Source organism: Chinchilla lanigera, unplaced genomic scaffold (genome assembly GCF_000276665.1).
Source record: "Chinchilla lanigera isolate Chin_1 unplaced genomic scaffold, ChiLan1.0 scaffold00045, whole genome shotgun sequence".
Taxonomy (NCBI): Eukaryota; Metazoa; Chordata; class Mammalia; order Rodentia; family Chinchillidae; genus Chinchilla; species Chinchilla lanigera.
The window spans coordinates 12253548-12277742 of NW_004955446.1; the positions used below are offsets into that span (position 1 = coordinate 12253548).

Sequence of the window (24195 nt, forward strand, 5' to 3'; positions counted from 1 at the left end):
TAAACCCAGTGGACCTGGGGGCATCAGTCTTAGATTCCTGCTCTTATATTAGATATTTTACTCCCTAAAACTGTTTTACTCTTTTTAATATGATGGACGTCTTTGGTCCAAAGGATATTTGAAAAATAATAGACTGTCAGATAAAAATAAGGGAAATTCTGAAAGAGGAAAGTTGAATTCCCTGAAGAAGCTATGGTTTTGTCCTCCAGGATACATCACTGTCTACTTATTAAAATCCCAGTTTAGTTGAATACAAGAAAATAAGGCCTTGTTGTTTTAGGTAGACTACGAAATGGTTTTGGCTCAGCCATTGCTTAACAAGCAGTGTCCACAATTGACCTGACACTTTTTTGTATGTGGCCTAGGATTGGATATCCAAAATTGACTCTCCATTTGTTGGGGAATGGTGGGGGTGGTGGTAGCTATTTTTAAAACCAAGATCTTACTGTGATTTATCATTTTCTCTTTTGTTTAAAGTGTCTGCTTGCTTCTTTAACATATTATTTTTGTTTCTTTTTCAGATGATTATTGGAGAAACCCTATCTGTTTACTGTAACCTCTTACACTCAAATTCCTTTATCAGGAATAACTACATAGCCACTATTTACAAAGCTATTGGAACCTTCTTATTTGGTGCAGCTGCTAGTCAGTCCCTAACTGACATTGCCAAGTATTCAATAGGCAGACTGCGGCCTCACTTCTTGGATGTGTGTGACCCCGATTGGTCTAAAGTCAACTGCAGTGATGGTTACATTGAGTACTATGTATGTCGCGGGAATGCACAAAAAGTTAAGGAAGGCAGGTGAGTGTTAAATCTCTACTATTCGTTTTATCTTTGGGATTCTCAGAATAGAAGGTCTCAGTGACTGAGAAGTGAGCCATCCACTAGCTCACAATAGGTGGGGGGAGTAGTGTAATCACTGGGAATTAACTGAAATCATATGTGTGATCTTTATTCTCTCATTTTTCCCTGTTTTAATCATGATGTTTTTGTTGCCAGTGTATAAGAATGTAAGTTGAACCTTAGAGATCATTTAGGACAGGTTCAGCAAGTACCAGATTATAATATTTGAGGCTTTATGGGCCTTATGCTGCCTTTCATAACTATTGAACTCTGCCATGGTAGCAGGACAGCAGCCGGAGATAATAATTTGAGTGAAGGGGTGTGGCTCTGTTCCAGTAAAACTTTGTTTACACAAACAGCAGCTGTCCCAGAGGTCATGGCTGGCTGAACCCTGATCTAATCCAACCATTTATGAAGCTCTTCTAGCTTGTGTCAACAGCACATACACTAAAATTGAAGCTCTGCTAGATCCATAGGTTTCTTTGGGGTATTTTTTGTTGTTGTTGTTTTCTTGAGGTGTGGTGTCATGATGCAGCTCAGGCTTGCCTTGAACTTACTATGTAGCTCAGGTACCGTGAACTCACTGTAATCCTCCTGACTCAGCCTCCCAAGGCCTGTGGTTTCAGGTGTGTGCCACCATGCCTGACAATCTTGTATTCTTAGAGTAGGTTTCTTCCCCAGGTATCTTGGCTCAGATCATGACAGTTCCTGGTCCTCAGGCTCAGGTTGCCACCTCTTTCTCCTCCTCTTCCTCCTCTTCGTCCTCCTCTTCCTCCTCTTTTCCCCGCCAGAGCTGGGGATTGAACCTAGGCAGGCCTTTTACATGCTAAGAAAGTGCTCTACCACTGAGCTACATCCTTGGTTCAAGCTGCCTTCTTACACACCCTTATTGGACTACTACTTAAATTCTAAAGCATAGTGAGGCAAAAATGAAACAGAACAGATACAGATATAGAATCCAGAAGGTCCAACTCCTTTAATTTATAGATAAGGAATGAAATGCAGGACCGTGTCACTTCCTTATCTAACCCTTACAACTGTCATCCTTACCTTCTCTGTATGGTTACCTTCCTACATTTTAAGATAGCTGTTAGTTTCCCTATTTGTTAATTATCCAGCAAATGCTCTCTCTGCGTAAGACATCCTGTGGTGGCTTACATATAATTTCAGACACTTCACTGTCCCTTTTGGTTCTCTTGTGAGCAACACAGACCTGCACAGAACCCGTTTTTCATGTTTAGTGTGGATGAGGAAACACCTTACTTAACTAAAGGATACACTGTACAGTATGCTGGGAGTTAAACCAGGAGCAGGACATCTCTGCTCCCCATCATCGTGGAGCTTGGTCTAGCAGGGAGGATGTGAAACAAATGGTAAGAATAGAAGAGAACTTTCCTGGGATGATGAGGCCAAAAGAACAGAGAGATCAGGCTGTTGAACGGCAAGCTTTGAGGGATATGGAGCACTGATGTGGGTGTAAAATCTTAACAAAGAAAGCAAAAGAGACCAGAGATAGGTAGTTGAGAAAAAGATGGCAGAAAGTTGAAAAAGATGCTGATTTGAGCTCAGCTCAGCCAGCATTTTTATAAAAGCAGTAGAGGAAAAATGGTCCAGAAGTGGCTTCAAGGAATGAGGATGATACCGCCAATACTAGAGTCCTAAGCTGCATGTGGCAGCACACGCCTGTAATTCCAGCACTTGGGAGGCTGAAGCAGGAGGGTCACTGTGAGTTTGAGGCCAGCCTGGGCTACATAGTAAGTTCAAGGCAAGCCTTAACTACATGTCTCAAAAAAAACAAAAACAAGAACAGAAAACTGGATTCTTAAGTTGTATGAGATACGGAGATCTGTTTTTTGCTTAATAGGGCTACAGGACCAAGTTATACAGAAGGCTCTTTAATTAGATGAGTACTGGGTAGGTGAGCCCTCAAGGGTAAATTTGAACTCATAGGAAAGGATGGATGGTTTTCATAAAGAACTGGAATTCCAGAGTGGACTGTAGAGAGGGTGGGAAGGATAATAAATGGCAGGGTGGAATAAGAGGAAGCTTATTGGAATTGAGACTAACATTTATCACAAATTATCAGAGAAGCAAATAGCTGTGCAAAAATATATCATGAGAAATAGAATTAAATAGAATAAAATTGTCCTGATTTCTTCTTACATTTTCACCTTTACCATAGAACCTTTTTTATTTTTTATTTTATTTTTTGCTTTTTCTCCAGTACCGGGAACCGAACTCACGACCTTGCACTTGCCAGGCAGGTGCTTTTGCTGCTGAGCTAAATCCCCAGCCCCATAGAACCTTTTTAAAAAAATTACAGTTTGGTATAATGGCACATGATTATAAGCCCAGCACTTAGGAGGCTGAGGCAGGAGAATCCTGAGTTCTAGGCCAGCTGAGGTACATAGTATGAGTTCAAGACCAGTGTGTACTACATAGTTGAGACCCTGGCTCAAAAAAGAAAAAAAAAAAAAATGCATATTTATGAATGCAGAGATGAAAAACTACCTCTAAGGACTTAAATCACATATGCTTCTTGACTTAGTATATGGCTGTGGCATAAAATCTCATCACTATTGGAAATACCTGAGGTCAAAAGTGTAGTAATACAACTAATCTACCAAGCGTCCTAGCTTGGCAGTGAGAGTGTTGTACTGCGTAGCAGTAAGATGGGAAAGGACCAGAATCTGAAGTACAGTTTCTGTTAAAGTTTCTGTATAAAGTTGAAATATTGTAAATCACACTATTGTAAGCTGAAGACTGTCTTTATTTAGGTATATTCCCGTACCATAATGTCTGCCGGTCTACCATCCCCTGTGCTGCCCCCAGTCGGCATTCTGTCCTTACACGTTTGTGTTGAGGAGCACTGATGCTGACTTAGAGCGCTGAGTGTTGACTTAGAAATAAATGAAGGACTCATTCTCTGCGATCAGAGACTGATCTAGGAGTTACCATCGGCTTTTTGTCTGGCATTAACGTCCGACTTGTGCGTGCTGGCCCTTTGTTAGTGTTCTTGCCCTGCTGGTGATCTTTTTGCAAGGCATGGAGAGTGGTGGTGCCTCACTTGGATGAATGAGGCAGCGAGCGCAGCGAGCACCCCGGCTTCTGGCTTTTCCTTCTCAGTTTTGTACTTTTCCACTGAGTCCTCTGCTTGGTGTCTCTGCTACCAAGAAAGTCATTATGGTAACAAGGGTTCACCTGAGCTCCAGGAAATATCTTTGAAATGATTCTTAAAGGATGCAGATTTTTTACATGCCCGTTGTTTCTGTTTAGCTATATAGATCTCAGCTCTGGATTTTCTTGTAATGAGATATCATACTCGGGTTTTTTAACACAAGACATTTTGGCAAAATGTAAAATAATGCAATTTACTTAAAAGTGACAAAAAATAATTATTTTTAAATTCTTATATGTCACATTCTCTCAGTGTCTATTCTAGTATGTGTAAACTGGCTGACATGCAATTACTATAATTATATTTTTGACCCAAGGACACTTAGGTTTTTTCTTCTGTCAGCTTTTACAGTTTCTACATCAATATGCATGAATTACCCACTTACAGTCCAGTGTTAAGGGCTGGAAAACAACTTCTTTAAAAGCAGTAGGAAAGAAAAAAGACAGAAGAAAAAAAGTAAAAACAGTAAGGACATTTGCATAGCTCAAACTGCAGAGCTATACATATTAAAAACATTTCAATGAGAGGAACCCTTATTAAACTTGGGAAGTCTAAAACAGGAGAAATAAATGTCAAGTGGAAAAATGAAATTTTAGAAAGACTGTATGTTAGAAAAATGCAGTTCCCATCATTGTTTCCAGAATGAGTCAGTTGTTGCCAGTTTCAGAGCTGGATGATATTGGCACATAATTGTGGCTTTGCATTGCTGTTATATTGTGGACTATATTTTAGCTGGATGCAGACTTTTCTATTCCTTTTCTCTTAGATTTCGAAGGCCAAGTAAGCCAAATGGCAAAAACATTTCAAGTGCAATATTATCCATAGGTTAGAATTATGGTGTAGTTTGCTCTTCTATTTATCTTCCCAGCTTGCTCCCTTTTATAATTTTTTAATTATGTAATTATAATGCTTGACCTTGGGGAGAAGGGAACTTCAGTACCGAAATGAGTCATTTTTGTTGACCGTATAAGTGAGTCAGAGTTACGTGTTAGGAAGAGAATTTGCTCCCACAATTCTGGGTTTAGGTTTTGATTTTTTTCCTGTTGGTTTTTTACTTCCTCGCCCTCTGCCCCTTTCCTGCATTTGGCACATTTTCGTGCTGTCTGCCGTCACTGGTATCACAGAACTTACAGTGGACTTCAAATGTGGTGACCAGTAGGTCCCAGACATATAAATGAGAACATAGGGACTTTAGTTCTTATTAATTGTAATAGCTAGAGTTCTGTTCACTGTTTAATCCTGGAGAATTTGCCATAGATTAAGTGGGCTATACTTGCAGCATTACAACCTCGTTATTAAGTCTGCCATTGTTTATGCCAGTGAGAATACCCTTACTCTCTGGTTTTTTTTTTGGACAAGAAAAGACAAGAAAAGAAAACCCAAACCCAGAAAACTAATGAGCTCATAGTTCAGAACTATAGCTCCTTCGTGGGTCAAGATTCTCTCCAGACCAGTGGCTCTCAGACTTCAGTCATTTGGAGTCATCCACAGGTTTTTTGAAACAGGTTACTGAGCTGTATCATCAAGTGCCTGATTCTGATTCCGCAGGTTTAGGGTGAGACCCGAGAATCTGTGTTCCTAACAAGTCCTCAGATGTTGCTGTTGACATCACGTGACCACATTTTTGGCAGCCACTGGTTTGGATCACCTGTATTATGGGAATATTACCTTGTATGACATCTGTCTCAGGATATAGGGTGAATTTAGAATTGTGTACAGTGAGCTGGTGTATTTGTGATAATACAGTACACAAACTATTGGCTGCTTTAAGAGATATACCTTTTTCTGCTTGTATTTAAATTATGTGTATGTGTTTTCTTATGGTGTTGAGGATTGAACCCAGGGCCTCATGTATACTAGACAAGCATTCCATCACTGGCTATATCCCCAGCCCTAAATTATATGTAAATACAGACTCATGTTTCTGATATATTTTGAATGATTGATCTCTGGTTCTGTAAGTCAGATATTCAATATAGTTATTTCTATTTGGATTATGACAGCCTTGAATAATTTAGATGTTTAGCTGCAGTATGTATTGTTGAATGTGAGACAATTTTTCTTTTTTAAATGCAACCCATATGCAGGTAAATAAAGCTGAATTTTGAGGAAATACCTTCTCTAGTAGTGAAAAACCCATTATAAGTGGGCTGGCTGGCTGTGGTATGTATGTACTTGGTAAAACCTGTTGTTCAGTTTGAGAATGGCTTCCTCTGTGTGGTTTAATTGTAGACATTACTGGATGAACCATTGTGCCTCCAGGAAGATTAATTTGTTCACACTTATCCTATTTCTCAAGTGTATGTATATCAGTAACTTGACACTGCCTTTTAAATCATACATCTGTATGAAAATATCAACATATAGAATGAAAGGGGATGATTTTAAAAGATCTTTCACTTTATGAGAGGACTTTAGGTTATTATATTTAAAAGGAATGTGACTTTAAGATCACTGCCTCTTTCCCGCTCTCCTGTTCTGTATGCCTTAGCGCTCTTACGCCCTGTCTGCACGATGCCAAGATGTGCATGTTTATCTTTTGGTACTGTGATGTAGGTGAGATGCTTAGAGAGTGAATGTGTGATGGTGTGGGTGATGGATGCTTTAAGGTAACATTGTACATTAAATCAGAAGATGGCAGTATTACCCTAGTTAGAGGAGGCATTTTTTAGGGTGAGTACAGGCATGGGACTGTGTGCCTATAATCCCAGCTACTTGGGAGGCTGAGACAGGAAAATGGCAAGTTTGAGACCATTCTGGGCAATTTCGTGAGGCAGGCCCTGTTTCAAAATGAAAAATAAAAAGGGAGGTGTAGGTTAGTGGTAGAGCACTAATAGGTCCAATCTCAAGTACCACCAAAAAAAATTGTTTTTGAACATGTAGAATTGGAATGGAGCCTGTCACAGGTCCAGAGAGCCACAGGAGCAAAGGCAGGCAGGCTGGAGGCAGAGAAGATACAGGTATGGGGTCAGATGTTAGCGTACTGGAGTTTACTCTTAGGATTTTGAACTGAATGCTGTAGAAAATTAAAGACTGCAGTGTGGAGACAGTTGGAAGAATATGGTGCTAACCCTCATGCAGGTAATAAAGTACTAAGTCAAGATAAGAAAGCAGAGCATATACACAACTCAGCAACTCATTCCTGGGGATAGGAGTTTCACTGCAGTTGAACAGCAAGGTGCTTGCAAGAAACAATGCTACTCAGTTTCCAGGGAAACAAACTAGTAGCAGCCACAAGAAGTACAGAAATGTGCTGGCCCAGAGTACACCAGCTATGTTACCGAGCAGTGGTAACTTCTTGGCCACTAGTGCCTGGACCTTAACTTGAATTTCTGTGATGACGTATTCCATTGAGCAATAGACAGGAAAAAACCCCTTCTGTTGCTAAAGAATTTGCAGCAGTCCTTTTTTGGGAGAGTGAAGTTTGGGAAGGCATTAGGTAACAGTAATAAAATTAATGTCCTTATAGATAATAAACTTACCATATGTGCACTGGAGAGACAGATTATAGGATTGGCTAACCTTTTAATCTTGGTATTATATTTACCATTAACTTTGTAGGTTATATATTGCAACTACGGTGTTTTGCTTCTGAGGTAATGTTTGAAAACTTATGAACAGGCAATTTTCAAGAATTTTGTTTTATTAAAGTACAAAACTGCTTCTTAAAAACTAAAGAAATCTTTACATAGATGGTGGATACAGACAGTACTTAACCCTTTTTCTTGTTGTTGTGCTGCTTCCCTTTTGAAAATACTTTTGAAACTTAAATTTGTAAAAATTCACAACAGAATACACATAATTATGAATATTATTAAAAAGATTTTGGGACTTTTTTTGTCTTTTTGAGACAGGGTTTCACTAAGCAGTTCAGGTTGGCCTTGCACTCACTTTGTAGCGCAGGCTGGAGTGGAACTTGCAGTGATCCTCCTGCCTCAGCCTCCTGAGTGCTGGGATTACAGGTGTGCACCACCACGCCCGGCCTTTTCTTTTTGGTCTTGAGATTTTGGGACATTTTACACACATTATGAAAATGCTTGCCAGATACACTGAGAAGATGCATTAAGTTTCTGTGTAAGTTAATACATTTTGACACTCTGGCCAGAATTTCTGTAAGAAGGGTCACAGTAGCAAGGGGTTAAACTGGACTTCGTGATGCTCCTGAGCTTTGAAAATGAAGTCCAGGGTTCTCACCACCATAAGGGAAAATAAAGTGTCAAAATCATATAACTGCTCTCATGTGACCTGGTATAACTTACAGGTATGTAGTATGTATTACACAATAAAGTGATGGTGGAGTGGCAAAGTATTCTTTTTATTATCCATTTTGATAACTATTGAAAGATTAGGGTGCACTTGTGAGACAATTGAATAGTATTTCATTCTCTTAATGTGTGTAGGTGGGGGCAGAAGGCAGGTTGAATATTTGGATTTGAAAAGTATAGGATTTCATGTTTTCTGGGATAGTTCACTTAGCATGAAAGATCAGGTTCTGTTTCACCTTAAAAGAAGTCTCAAGCACCTACTGGGTGCTTGGTAAGCACGGAGGGTGTTAGGGATACAGGATGAAGTGAGATGTGACCAGTCAGGAAAGATGGAAATTCACCAGTAGTTTTTCTTTTGTTTTGCTGCAACTTGTGATTTTTAAAAAATAATGAATATTTATCGTATAACTAAAAACACAGCCGATTTTAAGTCTTTCTGTTGCCCTGGCCCAGCGTCTGACGTGGAGGAGGAAAATTCAGTGTGGTACAGTTCCCACAAGGGCTGTTACGCTGCAGTAGATGAGTTTCTCGGTGCACTAGGTCTCTCCCCCTGGGACGCAGGGCGATAACTCCGGTCTAGTTTTAAAGATCTCTTGGATCAAACTGGCTGAATTGGCTCTTAAATAAAATTATTAAAGAAAAGTGGGAAGTGCACTCCATGCAAAAGGACAAATGAAGAGCGAAACACACGTGTTGGGAACGAGTGAGCGGTGAACACTCGAGTGGCTCTGGAGAGGGCAGTGGGCTCAGGAAGGGCTCTGTGCTCAGTCTGTCCTAGGGATGAGCTTGACGCAGGGGAAGAATATGCTCTCATGGCGTTTGGTAAAAGTTACTCAGCTTTCCTCCCCTTCGTTATAATCTAAATGTACTAAAACGAGTAATGTTTTGTGATCAAAGCTGCCATTATTTTAACGGGAAGAGGACTTGGGCTACTAAGGCCATGTGTCCTTTCTACTTTTGTCAGATGGGTAGAAAAGATCTCTCAAAGTGTGGTATTGTGGCACTCTGCTAGGCCTTGTGGTAACATGAGCTGCAGTGATGCCACCTGGTCTGATCTGAAAGGAACAGAATGACCTGTCTGGCCAGCCTCCTATTGGGCTCACCTGTTTGGGCCTTTGCTTCTTATCTTGCCATTGACAGCGTCTACTTAAGCTCATGTCTGTATTTCTGTATTAGTATAATACTAAAGACCCTTTTACTGCTTGAGCTTGATCTTTTTTGAGCCTGGTGACCAGGAGACGGTGGTGATTTTGTGATCTGCAGGAGGGCTAGAAGTTACTATACCAGCTGCAGGTGGTAACCAAAGACTTTCTTGGCCTTGTTCCTGCCTATCTGGGGGAGGACTTACAGTAGAAGTCTCTAGCGTGCCTCTGGTTGGCAGTTCTGCCTCTTACACACAGTTACACACATGTGCATGACAGCAATTTAAAAATGGTCTTTTTAAATTCTTCTGTCATACTCTACAGTCTTTTGCCTTTTAGCAGTGTTTTTAGAAAGAGGATTGGCTGGTTGGGCACAGTCTGCCCTTTTTGTTTTAGGCAAAGTGGCTTTGGTGATTTGGAGTCTTTATGCACAAAGTCATGAAGTTTTCCTTAGCAACACTGAAAACACGTGGCCCCCTACCCCAAGTTCAACTTTGTATGTTTCACACTTCAGCCAGTAACATTTGTCACCATCTACCCGCTCTTCATATGTTTAGTCAGTTTCCTTATCAAGAATTTGGAAGCATTTCTTCCCAGAGTCATGTTATTTTCAAGATACATGCACTTTTACTTTCCTTTATCCCATGACTCTCAGCAACTTACTACTTTCTAAATTCCTGCTTTTTGCAAGATTCTTTTATAAACAGAAAACGCTATTATCAGGTTGTAGTCATCAAATAGTCCATTAAATTAGAACTTAAAATACCTACACATAAACCAGCTATGCTCTATTTTCCTTTTTCATGATCCTGATAGTTTCTCTCCCTTAAGGATCATGCTGTAATACTTGTAAAGACATGATTCATGTGTGGCAGTGGCAATAGAATAACTCATGAATTCATTTTAATGAATAAAACAGTACAGTCACTTCTGTCTTATTTCAGAGAGGCATGTGGCTTTGTATGTATAATGTAGCATGCTTAACAAAGACCAAAGCTTTAAATGGAAATAGAGCCAGGGATATAGCTCAGTGGCACAAACGCCTGCCTGGCAAGCGCAAGGTCCTGAGTTTAATTTCTGGTACCCAAAAAAGAAGTGGAAATAAAGTTAATGTACAAACAATTCAAGAAATATATGGTATGGCTTTTGTTGTTACTGAGATAATTTCTCAATTCCTGGGTGGTTCAAAAAAGTGTGGTGAGTTTACATTATGTTTACTGTATTACATTTAATTTTGGTTGAGACCATCTTAGATTCCTGTACTATTATTTTTATCTTTGTACCATTTTGGAGAGAGATACCCCGTGGTTCTTGTATTTCTAAACATTTCTAAAATCTGTCCTTTCTACATGAAAATGTCAAAACATTTCATTGAGATGTAAGAGAGGTTTTCTGGGCTTGGGTCACGACTGTGTTCTAGGCATGAGTTTGTAGGTAGGGAACTGCGTTTGTACTGAGTAGTGACCCTCAGTTCTGACACTCATGGAAACTGCCAGGAAGAGAGCAGTGTGGGGGCCCAGACACAGGGAAAGAGCTATAGGAAATTTGTAGCAAGCACACCAAAGGTATTTTGACTACTATTTTTAATATCTCCATCCATATACTGTATGTACTTATAGTCCCTGTAATAATGTGACTTCCAGTATTATCACTGTATAATGTGAAAGTTTTATTAACCATTTGATAGATTTTTGCAGAGCCAGTTAATGTACCCCTTCATTTTCCTACGTATTTTATATTGAATATGAAATTTTGTATTTGTGTGGTTTAAATAAATGATACATTTTAAAATAAATCTTCCATGATACTTTTTATGTCAGTTCACACAGATGTATTGATGTCATTTTGGCATAGACAGCATTGAGAATTATGCTAGAACCCAGTCCTCCTTGGGTCCTTGAGTGGCCAGCGGTGCTGGAGCACACACCTTTGTGTATGCGTGCGTAGCTATAGGACAGATGCCTCAAAGAGGAATCACTGGGTCAAAAACGTTTTTCGTGTTGTAGACATTCCCAAACCATCCTTTTGCAAGTAAACAAGGGAATACGCATTTCCCCTCGTCACCAGGGTGAGTCCCCAGTATACTAGGTGTGAGACCTTTGCAGATAATCTGACCCTGAATGCCAGAGCACTTAACACATTTATTAATTGTAAATATCCTTTTGAAATAAAGCTAATATATGGAGAAAAATGGTGCTAAGAGGTCCCTGTCCATATGTCCACTTGTATGAGACGTTTAAAACTTTTTAATAGATGAGTCAGTGTTCAAAGCTTATCGCAGAGGGAAGTTTATACTTTAAGGCAATCTGTTATGTTAATGTTATAATCAGGAAATAATGTTAAAAAAATTTCTCATAGTGCGATTTCACTTTTATCTTGCTGAAAGTGTACAAAGGACAAACTGGTGTTCTCAAGTGATTAATCACACATTGACAACATCTTTTTTTATAGTTTGTCTAAGTTCTTCATATATTCATTTCATTGAGAAATGTATGTATAAGGCTGGGCATGCTGGTGCGTATGTGTGGTCCCAGCTACTTGGGACCCCCAATGGTAGGATATATGGAGACATACATATAATTTCCCCCAAAGAATTGGCTGGTGGGAGGGTAACGGAGTTTTTCTGAAGCCAGAGCCAGGGTTGGGGAGTATTGTAGATTCACTATGTGCCTTAAAACTACCTGCCAACTTGTGGAAGCCTAGAGCCTTGGTTTGATACAAAGACAGTGAATATAGGGCAAACAAGATAAAAGACTGAGGCTCAGCAGAGTAGGCAGACATGCGGGGCAAGATACATGGTGTCTCTGAGGACTCTGAAGGGCACTGTTCTCCTAGCGAGAGCTTCTTAACCACGGGACCACACTCACTAGTCTGGAGCCACAGTTCGTGCTAGCCATGTGGCTTTAAAAATAGGTCTGAAAGTCAAAGTGGATTGATACTGGATACAGCAGAGGTGCCCGTAAATCTCATGAAAGAACTTTCTTTAAACCAAGGCCTGTGACATTCCCGAGAGTCCCAAGGACGTGAACTCACAATGTAATGTAAGTGAGCAAACATAGAAGCAAACTACCTTGTGAGTCAACAAATATAAGTTACAGAAACTATCAAAACTGCAGATACTAGAATTACTATGCAGAATACAAAATATCTACTATGTAGACTAAAATAAGTAGATTGAAAGTATGACACAGGATGGACAGAATATAAGCATAGAGGTTTGAAAAACAGCCAAAATGATACATATTTTAGTAATTTAAATTTTAAAATGTAACAGATTAAGCAGAAGTGAAAAGGAGGACTAAAATTGAAGTTTGGCCTAAAGAGACCAAGAAAATTCAGACGAGGGCTTAAGGGATGGGAGGATAGAATGAAAAGATGCATTTCACATTCAGCCAGAATCTCACAAAAAATAGGACAGAGGGTTGAGAACTTTCCAAAACTAGTGAATTATATAAATCCTCAGATGTAGGAAGCCAAGAAGATAAGTTTTATATTTATTGTTCACGTTTGGTGTTTTGAGACACATCTTACTACATGGTAGTTCAGGGCTATATAACCCAGGGCCGGCCCTGAAATCATGGCGATCCTCCCACCTCTGCCTTCTGAGTGCTGGGATTACAGGTGTGTACTACCGTGCCTGCAACTCACCTATTTAAAAAAAGAAACCCCTACTAGACATGTGATAATGGAGCTGCATAATACTGAGGACTTGCAGAGAATAGGCAATTAAAGAGAAAAGACAGATATCCTAGACGGAATGGCAAAGAGATGGCTCATCTTTTAATAGCAAAAGAAGTCAGAGATAATGTAATGATATCAAAGTGGTGTGTAAAAATGTCATCAGTGTAGCATTTAGGAAAATGATTACTCAGAAATGAACACAAGAAAAGATATTTTCAAATTGATTCCAACTTACCCCAGAAAGAATGGCTGTCATCAAGAATTCAAATAATAACAAACACTAGTGAGGCTGCAGGGAAAACGAACCTTCTACATTGCTGATGGGAATGTAGACTAGTACACCCACTGTGGAAGTCAGTATGGAATGTCCTCAAAAACCTAAAACTAGAAATCCTGTTTGACCCAACAGTTCCCCTTCCAGTTATCTTCCTAAAAGAGCTAACAGCATCATATTACAGTGATACATGCATATCCATATTTATAGCAGCACAGTTTTTCTATCCCCTTCCCATTTGCAAAAGCTATTTCTCCCTACTTGCTATTACCTACCTTCTTTTTCTTACATTCTGGGTCTCTCATAAGGAAGGCCATGTGATAGTTAAGCTTGTGTGGCTGATCTACTTCACTTAACATTATGGACTCAAAGTACATCTATTTTCCTACAGGTGACTCAAGTTTACCTTTCTTTATGACACAGTAGTACTGCACTGAGTATAAATACCACATTTTCTTTATCCGTTCATCTGCTGAAGGACTCTTTGGCTGACAAATGAAAGAAATCTTGAATTTGCCACTTGTAATAGAGTCCCAATCCCAGTAAGTTAAACAGTCAAGAACAATGTACTTGGTAACTGAAGGTTGTTGTTAACAGACTATTTCCCAGTATTTGTGAAAATGGGTACTGGAAAATAATTTTTATCTCTGCAAACTTTCTCTGAAAACATCTTCCTAAGAGTTGATGGAAAGCTTCCTTACACTGTTACTGTATCTTTATCTGAGGGTTATGGTGAGGTGAAGAATTAGTTTGAAATCTAAGGACAGACCTAATAAGGGCAGGGTTCCTAGCTAGGGCCAAAATCTGAAATAGCACAGTTGAAGTTATTACATGAAAACAGTTTGCATTTGGACTACTCCTTGGATTTTATTGAAGCATCCATACAGTGTTGTTCATTTGTGAATTACGGACATAAGGTAACTGCAGGAAGGACCTTGTCTCCTAGAGGCTTGAATAGAATTAATTTGTGTGGAATAGGAATGATTTGAATTTTAATTTTGTGCTATATTGTTATTTCTGTTTATTAATTTAATGAAAGTTCTTATTACTGTGATGTATTTGATAAATTACTATGGAGAAGACTTACAAATTGAGTTTGAATAGTTACTGTTTTTAATCCCTGTCAAAGTCATAGGCAGGCTTCTTGGCCAACTCTATCCTGAATAAAAATATATATTCAGAATTACAAAATTGAAACCATTTTGTTTTCAACTGAAGTACAAGATTTAGTGAAGCTAAATGGTTTGAGAATACAGTATTTCTATGATCATGGTTATATTGATTTGATGGGCTTTGACAGTCTCTGAAATTTACTTTTATAGTCTTTTCAGTATAACTTATTGAAACCAACTATAAAATGTTCAGAAGTCTGGTCTAATTATCTAATTTAAAATAGGATTTTTATTTCTTCATTCTTTGTGGCCAAATAAACTAAAAAGTGATTCACTTATTTTTGTTTTGCATAATTAAAGTGAGAATAATTGTGAGGTTTAATTATTATTCCTTGTGGCACAGGAATTGTAAGTTCTCTTTTCTGTGGTACTGGGGATTGAACCCAGGGCCTTGCACATACTAGGTGGGTGCTCTTATCATTGAGCTACACATCTGACCCTTTTCAAATTCGAGATAGGGTCTCCCTAAGGTGCCTAGGCTGGCCTTAAACCTGTGATAGTCTTGCCTCAGCCTCCCTAGTAGCTGGAAAAGATTCTTAGAATGTATTTGCAAAAAAATACAATCAAAATTATTGGTAGGAAAAATAAAATCTCAGTAGTTATCATCACTATATACTTAAATAATCTTTATTTTCCCATCTACCCTTGGCTACCAAATTTCCATGACTTTCTAGTATATGTTTTAGGGGTCTTATCTCATTTCTCTATCCAGGGAATCAACACTGCCCTTTAAATCCTTTTGAGTTTGAGTAAGGCAGAATGGAATCAATACAATACTGACGTTCTTTTTTTTGTGTAGAGAAAGCAGTCAAGAGAAATGTTGGAATTGTGTGAGCATCTTTTCATGCTAAGTCTGTGGAAGCAGGACTTAGTTCTTGAATGTTTAGTGACCCTTTTCTGTTTTAGAAGTGCTATAAATGTTGCAATCACTCAGATATTTGTAGACTTTAATATTGAAAGAGATGTTCATCTGCCGGAGGACTGTCGGTACACAATTTACCACGGGAAAGCACTTAACTCTGGTGGGAAATCTAAGGCAAGATGTGTGCCCATCTAAAACAAAGTATTAATACACATGGAAAAGATGATCAACTTCCGATATGTTCCAAAGGAGGTATTACGTTATTCAGGGGCAAACCCTCCAAGTGGAAAATAAAACTCGTCATGGTCATATAAATTTTTATGTAATAGAATCACAGCCTTTTATGCCAGCTCTGGCCTGTCAAGTATCACTCCCCTGACATCTGCATAAATGCCTGGCAAACTTGTCCATGATTCACCACCCATCCCAAAAGTCTCAATAACAACTCAGACGCTCCTTGGACTCCATGTTCCTGTCTTAACTGTCCCTCCAGCCTCACCCTTCTAACTTCTAAGGGGAGAGGGAGAGAACTGTGTGCTTTCTGAAGCTAGGAAATGTATGAAATCAAGATAATTTCTGGCTGGAGATGGAAACCCAGGGGTAGAGCACTTGCCTAGCATGTGCATAGCTCTGGATTTGATTCTTGGTCCCACCAACAAAAGGAAAACAATTCTTGGCCTCTATGAGAGGAAATTAATATTTCTTTTCTTTCTCTTATAGATTGTCCTTCTACTCAGGCCATTCTTCGTTCTCCATGTACTGCATGGTCTTCCTGGCAGTAAGTACTTGTCTCCTGACCACTGGGGTACCTGTGCAGTGGGGGCTAACTGGTCCTGTGGGTGCCTTCTCCTGTGCTGTGTGGCAGGAGCTAAACAGAACAGTGGCAAGTCTCCCGCTACACTACTCCTTCGCTCCTACCTCGGGTCATTTTCTGGCACACTCACTGCTCTGAAGTACTGGGGTTCCCGTATGGGGCATGCTCCTTGCTGCTCAGTTTTGGTGCAGCAGCTGCTCTTCTCTTGCTAGCCGATGTGAAGACGGGGTGAGCTTTGGTTACTGGAGGTGAAGGCAGCTGTTGCTGCTTCTATTTGAGCAGATTTTGTTCTCCCCCTTTCACTTTCTGAAACACTTCCTAGACTGCCTTCCACAGAATCAGAGGTTTCCACCTGTAGGAGGTGTCAGCTATGCCACTGCCAAGTCCAGTTCTGTTTGCTAACCTATACAGCAGCGTGGCACTTTCTATATACCAAGCCTGTAGTGAGGAGACAGAAAACATTTGTACTTCTGTTCTGCTTATTGAGCTACACATGAATATGTAGTTTTCTATTAGAGTGATGAATGGAAGACCAGACTTGAGCACACATTCAAGGGATCTTTTAATTGATTTTTTTATTTTTTAAATGTCCTTTATTTAAATATAAATTACTTAAAAAATTATACACTTTACTGTATAGTGTATTATCAACATGGGGCTTTCTACCCTAACAGATCAGTTATAACTTCTGTATCTTAATTTTCTTCATAAGTAGATTTTTATATAGTTGTATTCCATGTAAATTTACAGATTCCTGTTTTTTTTTTCATTTATCACATTAAATACCATATGACTATTTAAAGCTTAGATTTTTAAAATCCATGATAGTATAATTTGAAGGGCAGACTGATGGGAGGTAGTTTTTTTCAGAGAGAATTTTAAATTAACTTTACCTAAATCTTGCTTTTATTTGAAAAACCAAATTCCCAAAGTGAAAACCATGTAAAAATTGCAGATGTTATATGAAATTCAAATCCACGAAACCATTATAAACTCACTTTTGGCTTCTCCAACATTTCTGTAAATGGCAAGGCTTTCATCTTACATTCATTTAATTTTCTGAGGAAGCAAAAGGGTACAGATTTGTAATTTAGGGCTTCCTTTTTAAAACATATACTCAAAAGTTCCTGATGTGCCATGGGAACTGTGTTATTTCAAGGTAATTAATAGCAAATACTATCCTAACTTCATTTACCTTTTTACAGAAACTTAGCGTTCTTTCTAAAAGTATGTTTAGCTAGTTAGTTAGGGCACTAGGAGAGGAGGGACAGGGTAGGTAATGGTGAGAGCCACCAGTATCCTGGGAACTGTCTCCAAAGCACACATTTGTGACTATACTGAATAGCTTTTGGGCTTCATAGGCCCAGAACCAGACCCCAGGCCTTTTGTTGTCATTCACTCATCTGTGGCTTTCTTATCAGAGACCGAGGAATCTATGCTTTGGTTAATATTGATGGTCTGCACTTTACGCTGTTTTTGCTTTTGACTCGAATATCTTCATGAAGAAAGAGGTGAGATAGGGAGAAGGGTTTAGGAAGGAATACTGTGAGCTCTGTAGGCCACTCCTGACGATCAGGTGCCTTTGCTTTCATGATTACTTCACTCTAGCTCAGTTTATCTGAAGGTCAGATGCAGGTCTGGCAGTAAAAAGGTGACTGACACATAACTTTGACCAACTGTTTTTTTCCTCAGGTATACCATCTTTCATCTCTTAGCATGCTTTCATCTCTTTCCTTCTCAAAACATCTGTTGCATCTGTATATTCAAATAGAAACTTGTTTTGAGCACGCTTTTGAAATAGGAACCTCATGCAGACAGGACGGCACGACTACACAGAGCGCCTGAGTGGCGGGCTGGCTCTGTGGGTATGCCAGGGCCTATGAAGAGCAAGCTTGGAAATACACACACAGGGAAAATGAGCTCAACCATAATTTGCTAATTGGGTTACCGTGAGCCATTTAAATTGTAAGGAGAAAAACTCTATACACATACGTTTGTTAAGAGAGACCACGGCCTTTCTGGAAAAGAGGAACTCTACTGCATCTCATTGACTGTAGGCAGTGGAAATATTTACTTGATTAGGATGTAGGCCCCAGCTTTGATTTCAAACTTGAATACACAGACATCTCCTTGCTTTCCATATTTATGTACAACATTAACCTCTCTTCTCCGAATTCCTTAGGCAGTGACTCATTTCCCTGGGCATCCTGGCATCATGGGTCAGTCCCAGCTTTGGGTGGAGATGTAGTCATTTAAATCCTCAAGAATTCTTGACACCCCCAAATTAACCTGTAGTTAAAAATGTCTCGTAAAGCAAACACCCAGGCCATTGTGCTTCTCCTCTGGCAGGCAGCCCAGCCCTGCAAACTCAGTGCCAGGGAGTCAGCACTTGTGAGAGGCACCTGGGCTCCTGGGGGTGAAGGCAGAGCTGCTTGTACATAACCAGTTTACAGACTTGGTGACATCCCTGAAGTCTGGTCAAATATAGATTCCAAATTTATGTGATTATTCAAAGAACAGTCATGGTATAGGAGTGAGGAATGCACGAAAATATTTTCCTTTCTGGCGCTCTCCTATACTCTCTTCCCTGCCACAAAAGTCCTCTCCTTGGGCCTTACCCTTCTGAGTTTAGGGTGTCACTCACCTATCCAAGCCTTTTCTTTCACACATTTGGATTCATACAGTTCCTCACTTAGCAGTGATTCTGTACCAGTATTGCTAATATTTCATGAAGAAGCTTCCTAAATTGTGTACTAATGCCCAGTACTGGGCAAGTGAAGAACTTATTACCCACATACCACAAGAATCCTGAGGTCCTAGGATCAAAATCTAAATTTAGGAATTGCACGAGTCCTGAAGATGGTGAAGCCCAGAGAAGAGTAAACTGAGGCCTACATTACAGTTTGCTATCAAATGTAGGTGGGACAATCAATTTAGGTAGCTGGGGTTGGTCTTAGAAGCAGTGTTTCAAAGTTGACCAAGGTCTATTTCTGTGTTGAGCATGCTGTTAGTCTAGCTCAGGGATGAGCAATTTGTCCACAAAAAAATGTCAGATAATGAAGACTTAGACTTTGTAGATCATATATCCTTCCTTTTTAAAAGTAACTGTGTGTGTGGTCCTGGTGACTGAACCTGGGGCCTTCCACATACTAGGCAAGCCCTCTACCACTGAGCTACATCCAGCTCAAGAATAACTTTTTAAAAATGTGGAAACCATTTTTAGCTTGCAAGCTGACCCTTTGACATTTACAGTGGGGTTGGGGGAAAGCCCTTATATTGAGAGTATAGAATATTAAGAAACTGTAAGACAGTGCACTTTATAATTAAGTATTAACAAGATCAGCCAACAAGGAGCAAAGTAAAAATAAACCGGCTTCAAAATCAAATTTTAACAGTGAGATGCCTTTAGTGGATGCTAAATGTTTTTCAGAAATTTTAGCCCAAAATTGTTACATCCTGTCTTAGTTTGAGCTGCTTTAGTCAATCACTACAGACGATGGCTTATGAACAACAAAAATATATTCTGCTGGCCTGGAGTCCACACGTACAAGCAGTGCAGTGGCACACTCCGGTTCTGACAAGGACCCCTCCGGCTGGCTGCAAACTGACTCTTGCAGTCTTCTCACGTGGGAGGAGTAAGAGTGCTCTCCTGGGTCTCTCACGAGAGCACTGATGCATTCATGACGGCTTTGGCTCATGACCTAATCACTTGCCAAAGCCCTACCTCCTATGCTCATGTGGTGTCACAGATGCTGAATTTAAATTTTTAAAAATACATACCTTTTATGTAAATCAAAGTGTACACCTTCTGAATATTTTCAGCTGTGGCCCTATGCAACGCAGATTTACTGTTTTACTCTGAACAGGTCCTTATGCACCCTGTAACACTACAGTGGAGCTCTTCACAGTACCCCAAGTGTTGAATCTGCTTAGATTAAGAAGCAGCTGCTGCGCTTTTCACAAAGCATCCGTGCCCTGCAGCTGAAGCGCCAGCTTTCTACAATCCTCTGCTTTAAGCTTGAACATCTGTTTTTTTCACGCAAGTTGACTCCTCTCCTTACTGTCCTAAAGAATAAGAAATTACCTGTATAAATCTCTAGTAATATCCAAACTAAGAAGTTATTATTTACTATTTTAGTATTACCAGAGAGGAGCTTGTGTCTCCTCACGTGGAGTAGAAAGTGAGTGTGCTAGGAGAGAGCACCCGACCCTGCATCGAGCAGTGACATTCACCTGGGGTTTGTGGTAGGGGAGCCCTCCCAGAAAGAGCAGTTTATTTCCTTCTCCATGCAGGTGGAAACCACACTTGGAACCTGCCTTTTCACTCGAGCAGGAGTGACACCTGGTTTCACAGGGGGCATTCCTGAAAGCTGATGGTAGACTCTGAAGGCTCACTCTTCTCGGCACACACAGTGGTGCTTCTTGATTTGCTGAGCTCTTGCTCTGAGTCTCCCAAGGCTGAAGTAAACTATTAGAGAGAGGAGGAAGAAAGCGAGGCCTAGTGGTGGCTTCCCTCTGAGGCCTTGAGATTGACGTTTTTATTCGTTTGCAGTAAGCTAAGGGGGAGGAATGTGAATGTTGGTGACAAGTATGCTCTTTTTCATTAAGTCTTTATTCTAAATTTGTGCCTCCTGGAAACTCCTGTGTCTCTTTGCAGTTCTAGAGTCATTTTCCTGTTACAGCAAGGGTGACAGTGGCAGCAGGCTCTGGTGTTGTTTTTTATAAACAAGACTGTTAGGACTCTTGAAAGTATTTCAGGACAGTGTTCAAATCTGTGAGGGGCAGGGAGTGGAGGGAGTCACCCTTTCCAAGCACAGAAGGGAAGGAAGCCTTTTTTGGTTTGGGCAGCTAACTATTCTCCTTGTTCCAGGCTAACTGTTGGGTATTAGCTTCTCCTTTAAAAATTAGGTCATGGCTGCAAATCCCTGTTTAGTGTGGTTTCCTGCATTGGGCCTCTCTGCTCCTTGCCTCTTTACCTCAGCCAGGGAGGGTGTCTTCACCTCTGACTTGAACATTTTGGATGACCCTAATTACAACCTGGGTGACCCTAGTTGGTCATGACTGGGCTCCTGCCAGCTGCATTTTTTTTCTTGTTCCCCTTGCTGGTCTGCACGGGGCAGCAGTCACAAGGCTTTGCGTCCTGGGAGACCCTCTGCAAAGAACTGGAAGTTACTGCCTCTGTTCTGCCCTTCTGCTGTCCCACTTCAGGGGTTTCTTCACCAGCAAACTGCAGGTTGCAGGGTCAGTCAGGCTGGCCCGAGTGCAATGATCAGAGGAGAATCTTGGCACGGTCGGGGGGAAGCTGAGGCAAGTGAGCTGTCTGGCTTAGGAGCCACACCCTTGCGCTGTCTCTGTAGGAAACGGTCACAGTGAATCTCATCCCTAAGGCCACAGGTCTCATGTAAGGTGCCTCTTCAGGGACATACAGTAAGTTTGTACCACTAGGATTTTGGTTTTTGCTTGCTCTTTGAATTTAGATTTATAAAGAGATCAGTTTTCCTCTCAATGGTATCTTTCTTAAAACTATAATCATTTCAGTCTCACAAGTTCAAATCTGAAAAAGAGGGGACACAGGGGAGGTTCTTAATAGGCTTTCTTATCTTTTGGTTGTAAATAGCAAACTCCCTTCGTCTTCCTAAAAGAAAAGAAGTTTATAGTGAAGACAGATACTGAATACAACTAGTAAGCAACAGGGACTGAACCCACTTCCTGTCTCACAGGCCATGTGAGTTTTCGCACCATGGCCGCCATTGTTCCCTTCTTGTCATCCAAGTGGCTTATTCCCCTTTCCCAACTGTAGCTTCTGCTTCCTTGAAACTTTAGTTTGCAAATAACCTACCACTTATGCACTAGGCACCCTGTCTACGATTTCTGGAGTAGGGCACATCTTCATACTTCCAGTAGCAGTTCCTGAGGGACAGCGCAGCCCCGGCACAACTCTTGGTGTGGCCTACTGCACCGAGTCATTGAGGCAGTGCTACTGCAGAAGAGAAGGCAGGGTGACACTGTCCAACAGGGCTCACCCCTTCTGTTGTGAGGCAGTTTCCTCTAGAAGGGGAATGCAAAGTAACAGAACTGCTGCTGAGCCTGACGCCACATTCCATATTGGACAGGGAATTAAGTTTTTCTAACTTTTAAAAAAGTAAGCAACTGCCTGCCTTACCCAGAATGGGGCCAGTATACGTATCCTTCAGTAAGTGGCATGTAGTGGGAAGGGAAGAAGGGAGCTCGTGAAGGCAAGGGCCCAGTAAGCCTTGTTACTATTAGCTGACGTTAAAGCAGGTGCTCTGGTCCTGTTTCTTGGTCTAAGAACAGTGCCTAGAAACTTCAGAGTCTGGCTTCCTCTGTGGCAGTTAGGGAAAGAGGAACGGAGACTTCCATTGAAAACAAATTATGCCATGGACGTGCTTTGCCCCAAATCATGAGTGACGTTCAGTGATATTACCAGAACTAGAAGCTCTTTCCTGACATACAAAGTAAGTCGTGCCACTTCTTAGGAGTCATGTTCTGTCTTCTGGGGAGGACGCACTCTAGTGTGAGGTGTTTAGGGGGACTTTAGAAGAGTGAAAGACTGGGGAAGGAGATGATAGTTAAAGAGGTTGAACACTTTGGAAAGTAAGTGAGTGGTAGAGAAAGCCAATCCCCTACTGTCTCTAGAGGGTAGGATATTGCACAGATGAACCTGAAAACAGGCTTTGGAAGTGGAGCCACTGTCACTGCGTCGTGTGAGGCCATTGAACCTACTCAGTAGGAGACTTCTGGCTTGGGAAGGGAAAAGCCAGAGTCTGGAGTCCAATCAGGAGATTCCAGAACTTCCTCAGGGTGAAAAATTTCTGGGTCCATAGTGAATCTTTCACTGATGGCGGGAAATGTTTACAATTAGGTAGTTATTTAAAGAAAACTAGCTACTAACAGGAGTAAAGGTTTCACATAAAGTGTGTTGGAGCTTACTTCATTATTGATCCATAGTGAATGTTAATTCTTTTCTGTGGGAGCCAGTATCCCCAATAGAATAATGAGAACAAAATAACACTTAACATCTGCAGTCCACCTAGAATCCCTCAGGTTTCTTTGGGAACGCAGTATTGTTAAGAGGGACTTTAGATATCTATGCCAGGGGGGAAAACCCCATAAAATTTCTCTCTTGAGTTGCTCATAGGTTGAAAGTGCAAACTGGGACTACTTTAAGTACTTACTAGGCCTCTTTTTTGCTACTGGGAATCGAACTTGCGACCTTGTGCTTGCCAGAGAAGTGCTGTGCTGCTGAGTTTCTCTCCCTGGCCTCATAGGCCTCTGTTTTTATAGTAAGAAAACCTTTTGGTTAAGTGAACTTTCTTTTCTTCTTTTCTAGTTCTGGGGACTGAACTCAGGACCCTCACACTGAGCTGTATCCCCAATCCTTTTAAATTTTGAGAACTTAAGTCTCTATGTATAGCCCAGGCCAGGCTCAGGGCTCAGTATCCCAGAGTGCTGGGATTACACTGTATGTACCACCACACCTGGGGGACTGCTGAACTTTTGACAGTAATAACCAAATCTGGCTTCAGGTGTAGTCAGCTTTTCTCTTTAAAAATGAATAGTTTCCAATTAAGGGAAAAGTAACATGAATCTTGAGACTGGGCTCTTAACCCTTTTTTTCATAGCTCGAACTAGAAACAAAAATAAGGGGAAAAGCTGCTGAAAACCAGTAGCACTTAAACTAGCTAATGAGTCAGACTTAAACTGTTAAGCTCTTTTAGAGCTAAATGTTTATACTACATACTTGATAAAATTAGACAACCTTTGGCTCTTTGCCAGCTGCTGACAACTGAACACCTACAGTAGCACCCAAAGATCTGGGAGCAGATTTGTGTACATGTTTTAAGTAGGTAGTGCCAACAGGCAGAGCAAGGGACATTGTTTGCTGTGGACTGCATTAATTTAAGTCCAAGTAAAACAGTACTGAACAGAATTTTTTAAATGT

General features: G+C 40.5%; 2 protein-coding genes across 3 annotated transcripts in view; one reads left to right on the plus strand and one right to left on the minus strand.

Annotated features, from left to right (window-relative positions):
• Positions 1–24195, plus strand: part of Ppap2a (phosphatidic acid phosphatase type 2A) — a gene marked incomplete in the record, with an annotated part of 78315 nt that overhangs the window by 51870 nt on the left and 2250 nt on the right. The window contains 2 exon segments of the mRNA XM_013518405.1: positions 522–802; positions 16139–16196. Of these exon segments, the coding sequence (XP_013373859.1) occupies positions 522–802; positions 16139–16196 (339 nt within the window).
• Skiv2l2 (superkiller viralicidic activity 2-like 2 (S. cerevisiae)) overlaps positions 16791–24195 on the minus strand; it is a 91727-nt gene continuing 84322 nt past the window's right edge. Inside the window, exon 28 of one of the 2 annotated variants that reach the window (XM_005392700.2) lies at positions 16791–20292. The gene's annotated coding sequence lies outside the window, so the exon portion shown is untranslated. Of the gene's footprint in view, positions 20298–24195 lie in introns of both variants that reach the window. The other variant, XM_005392699.2, reaches the window with a different exon arrangement.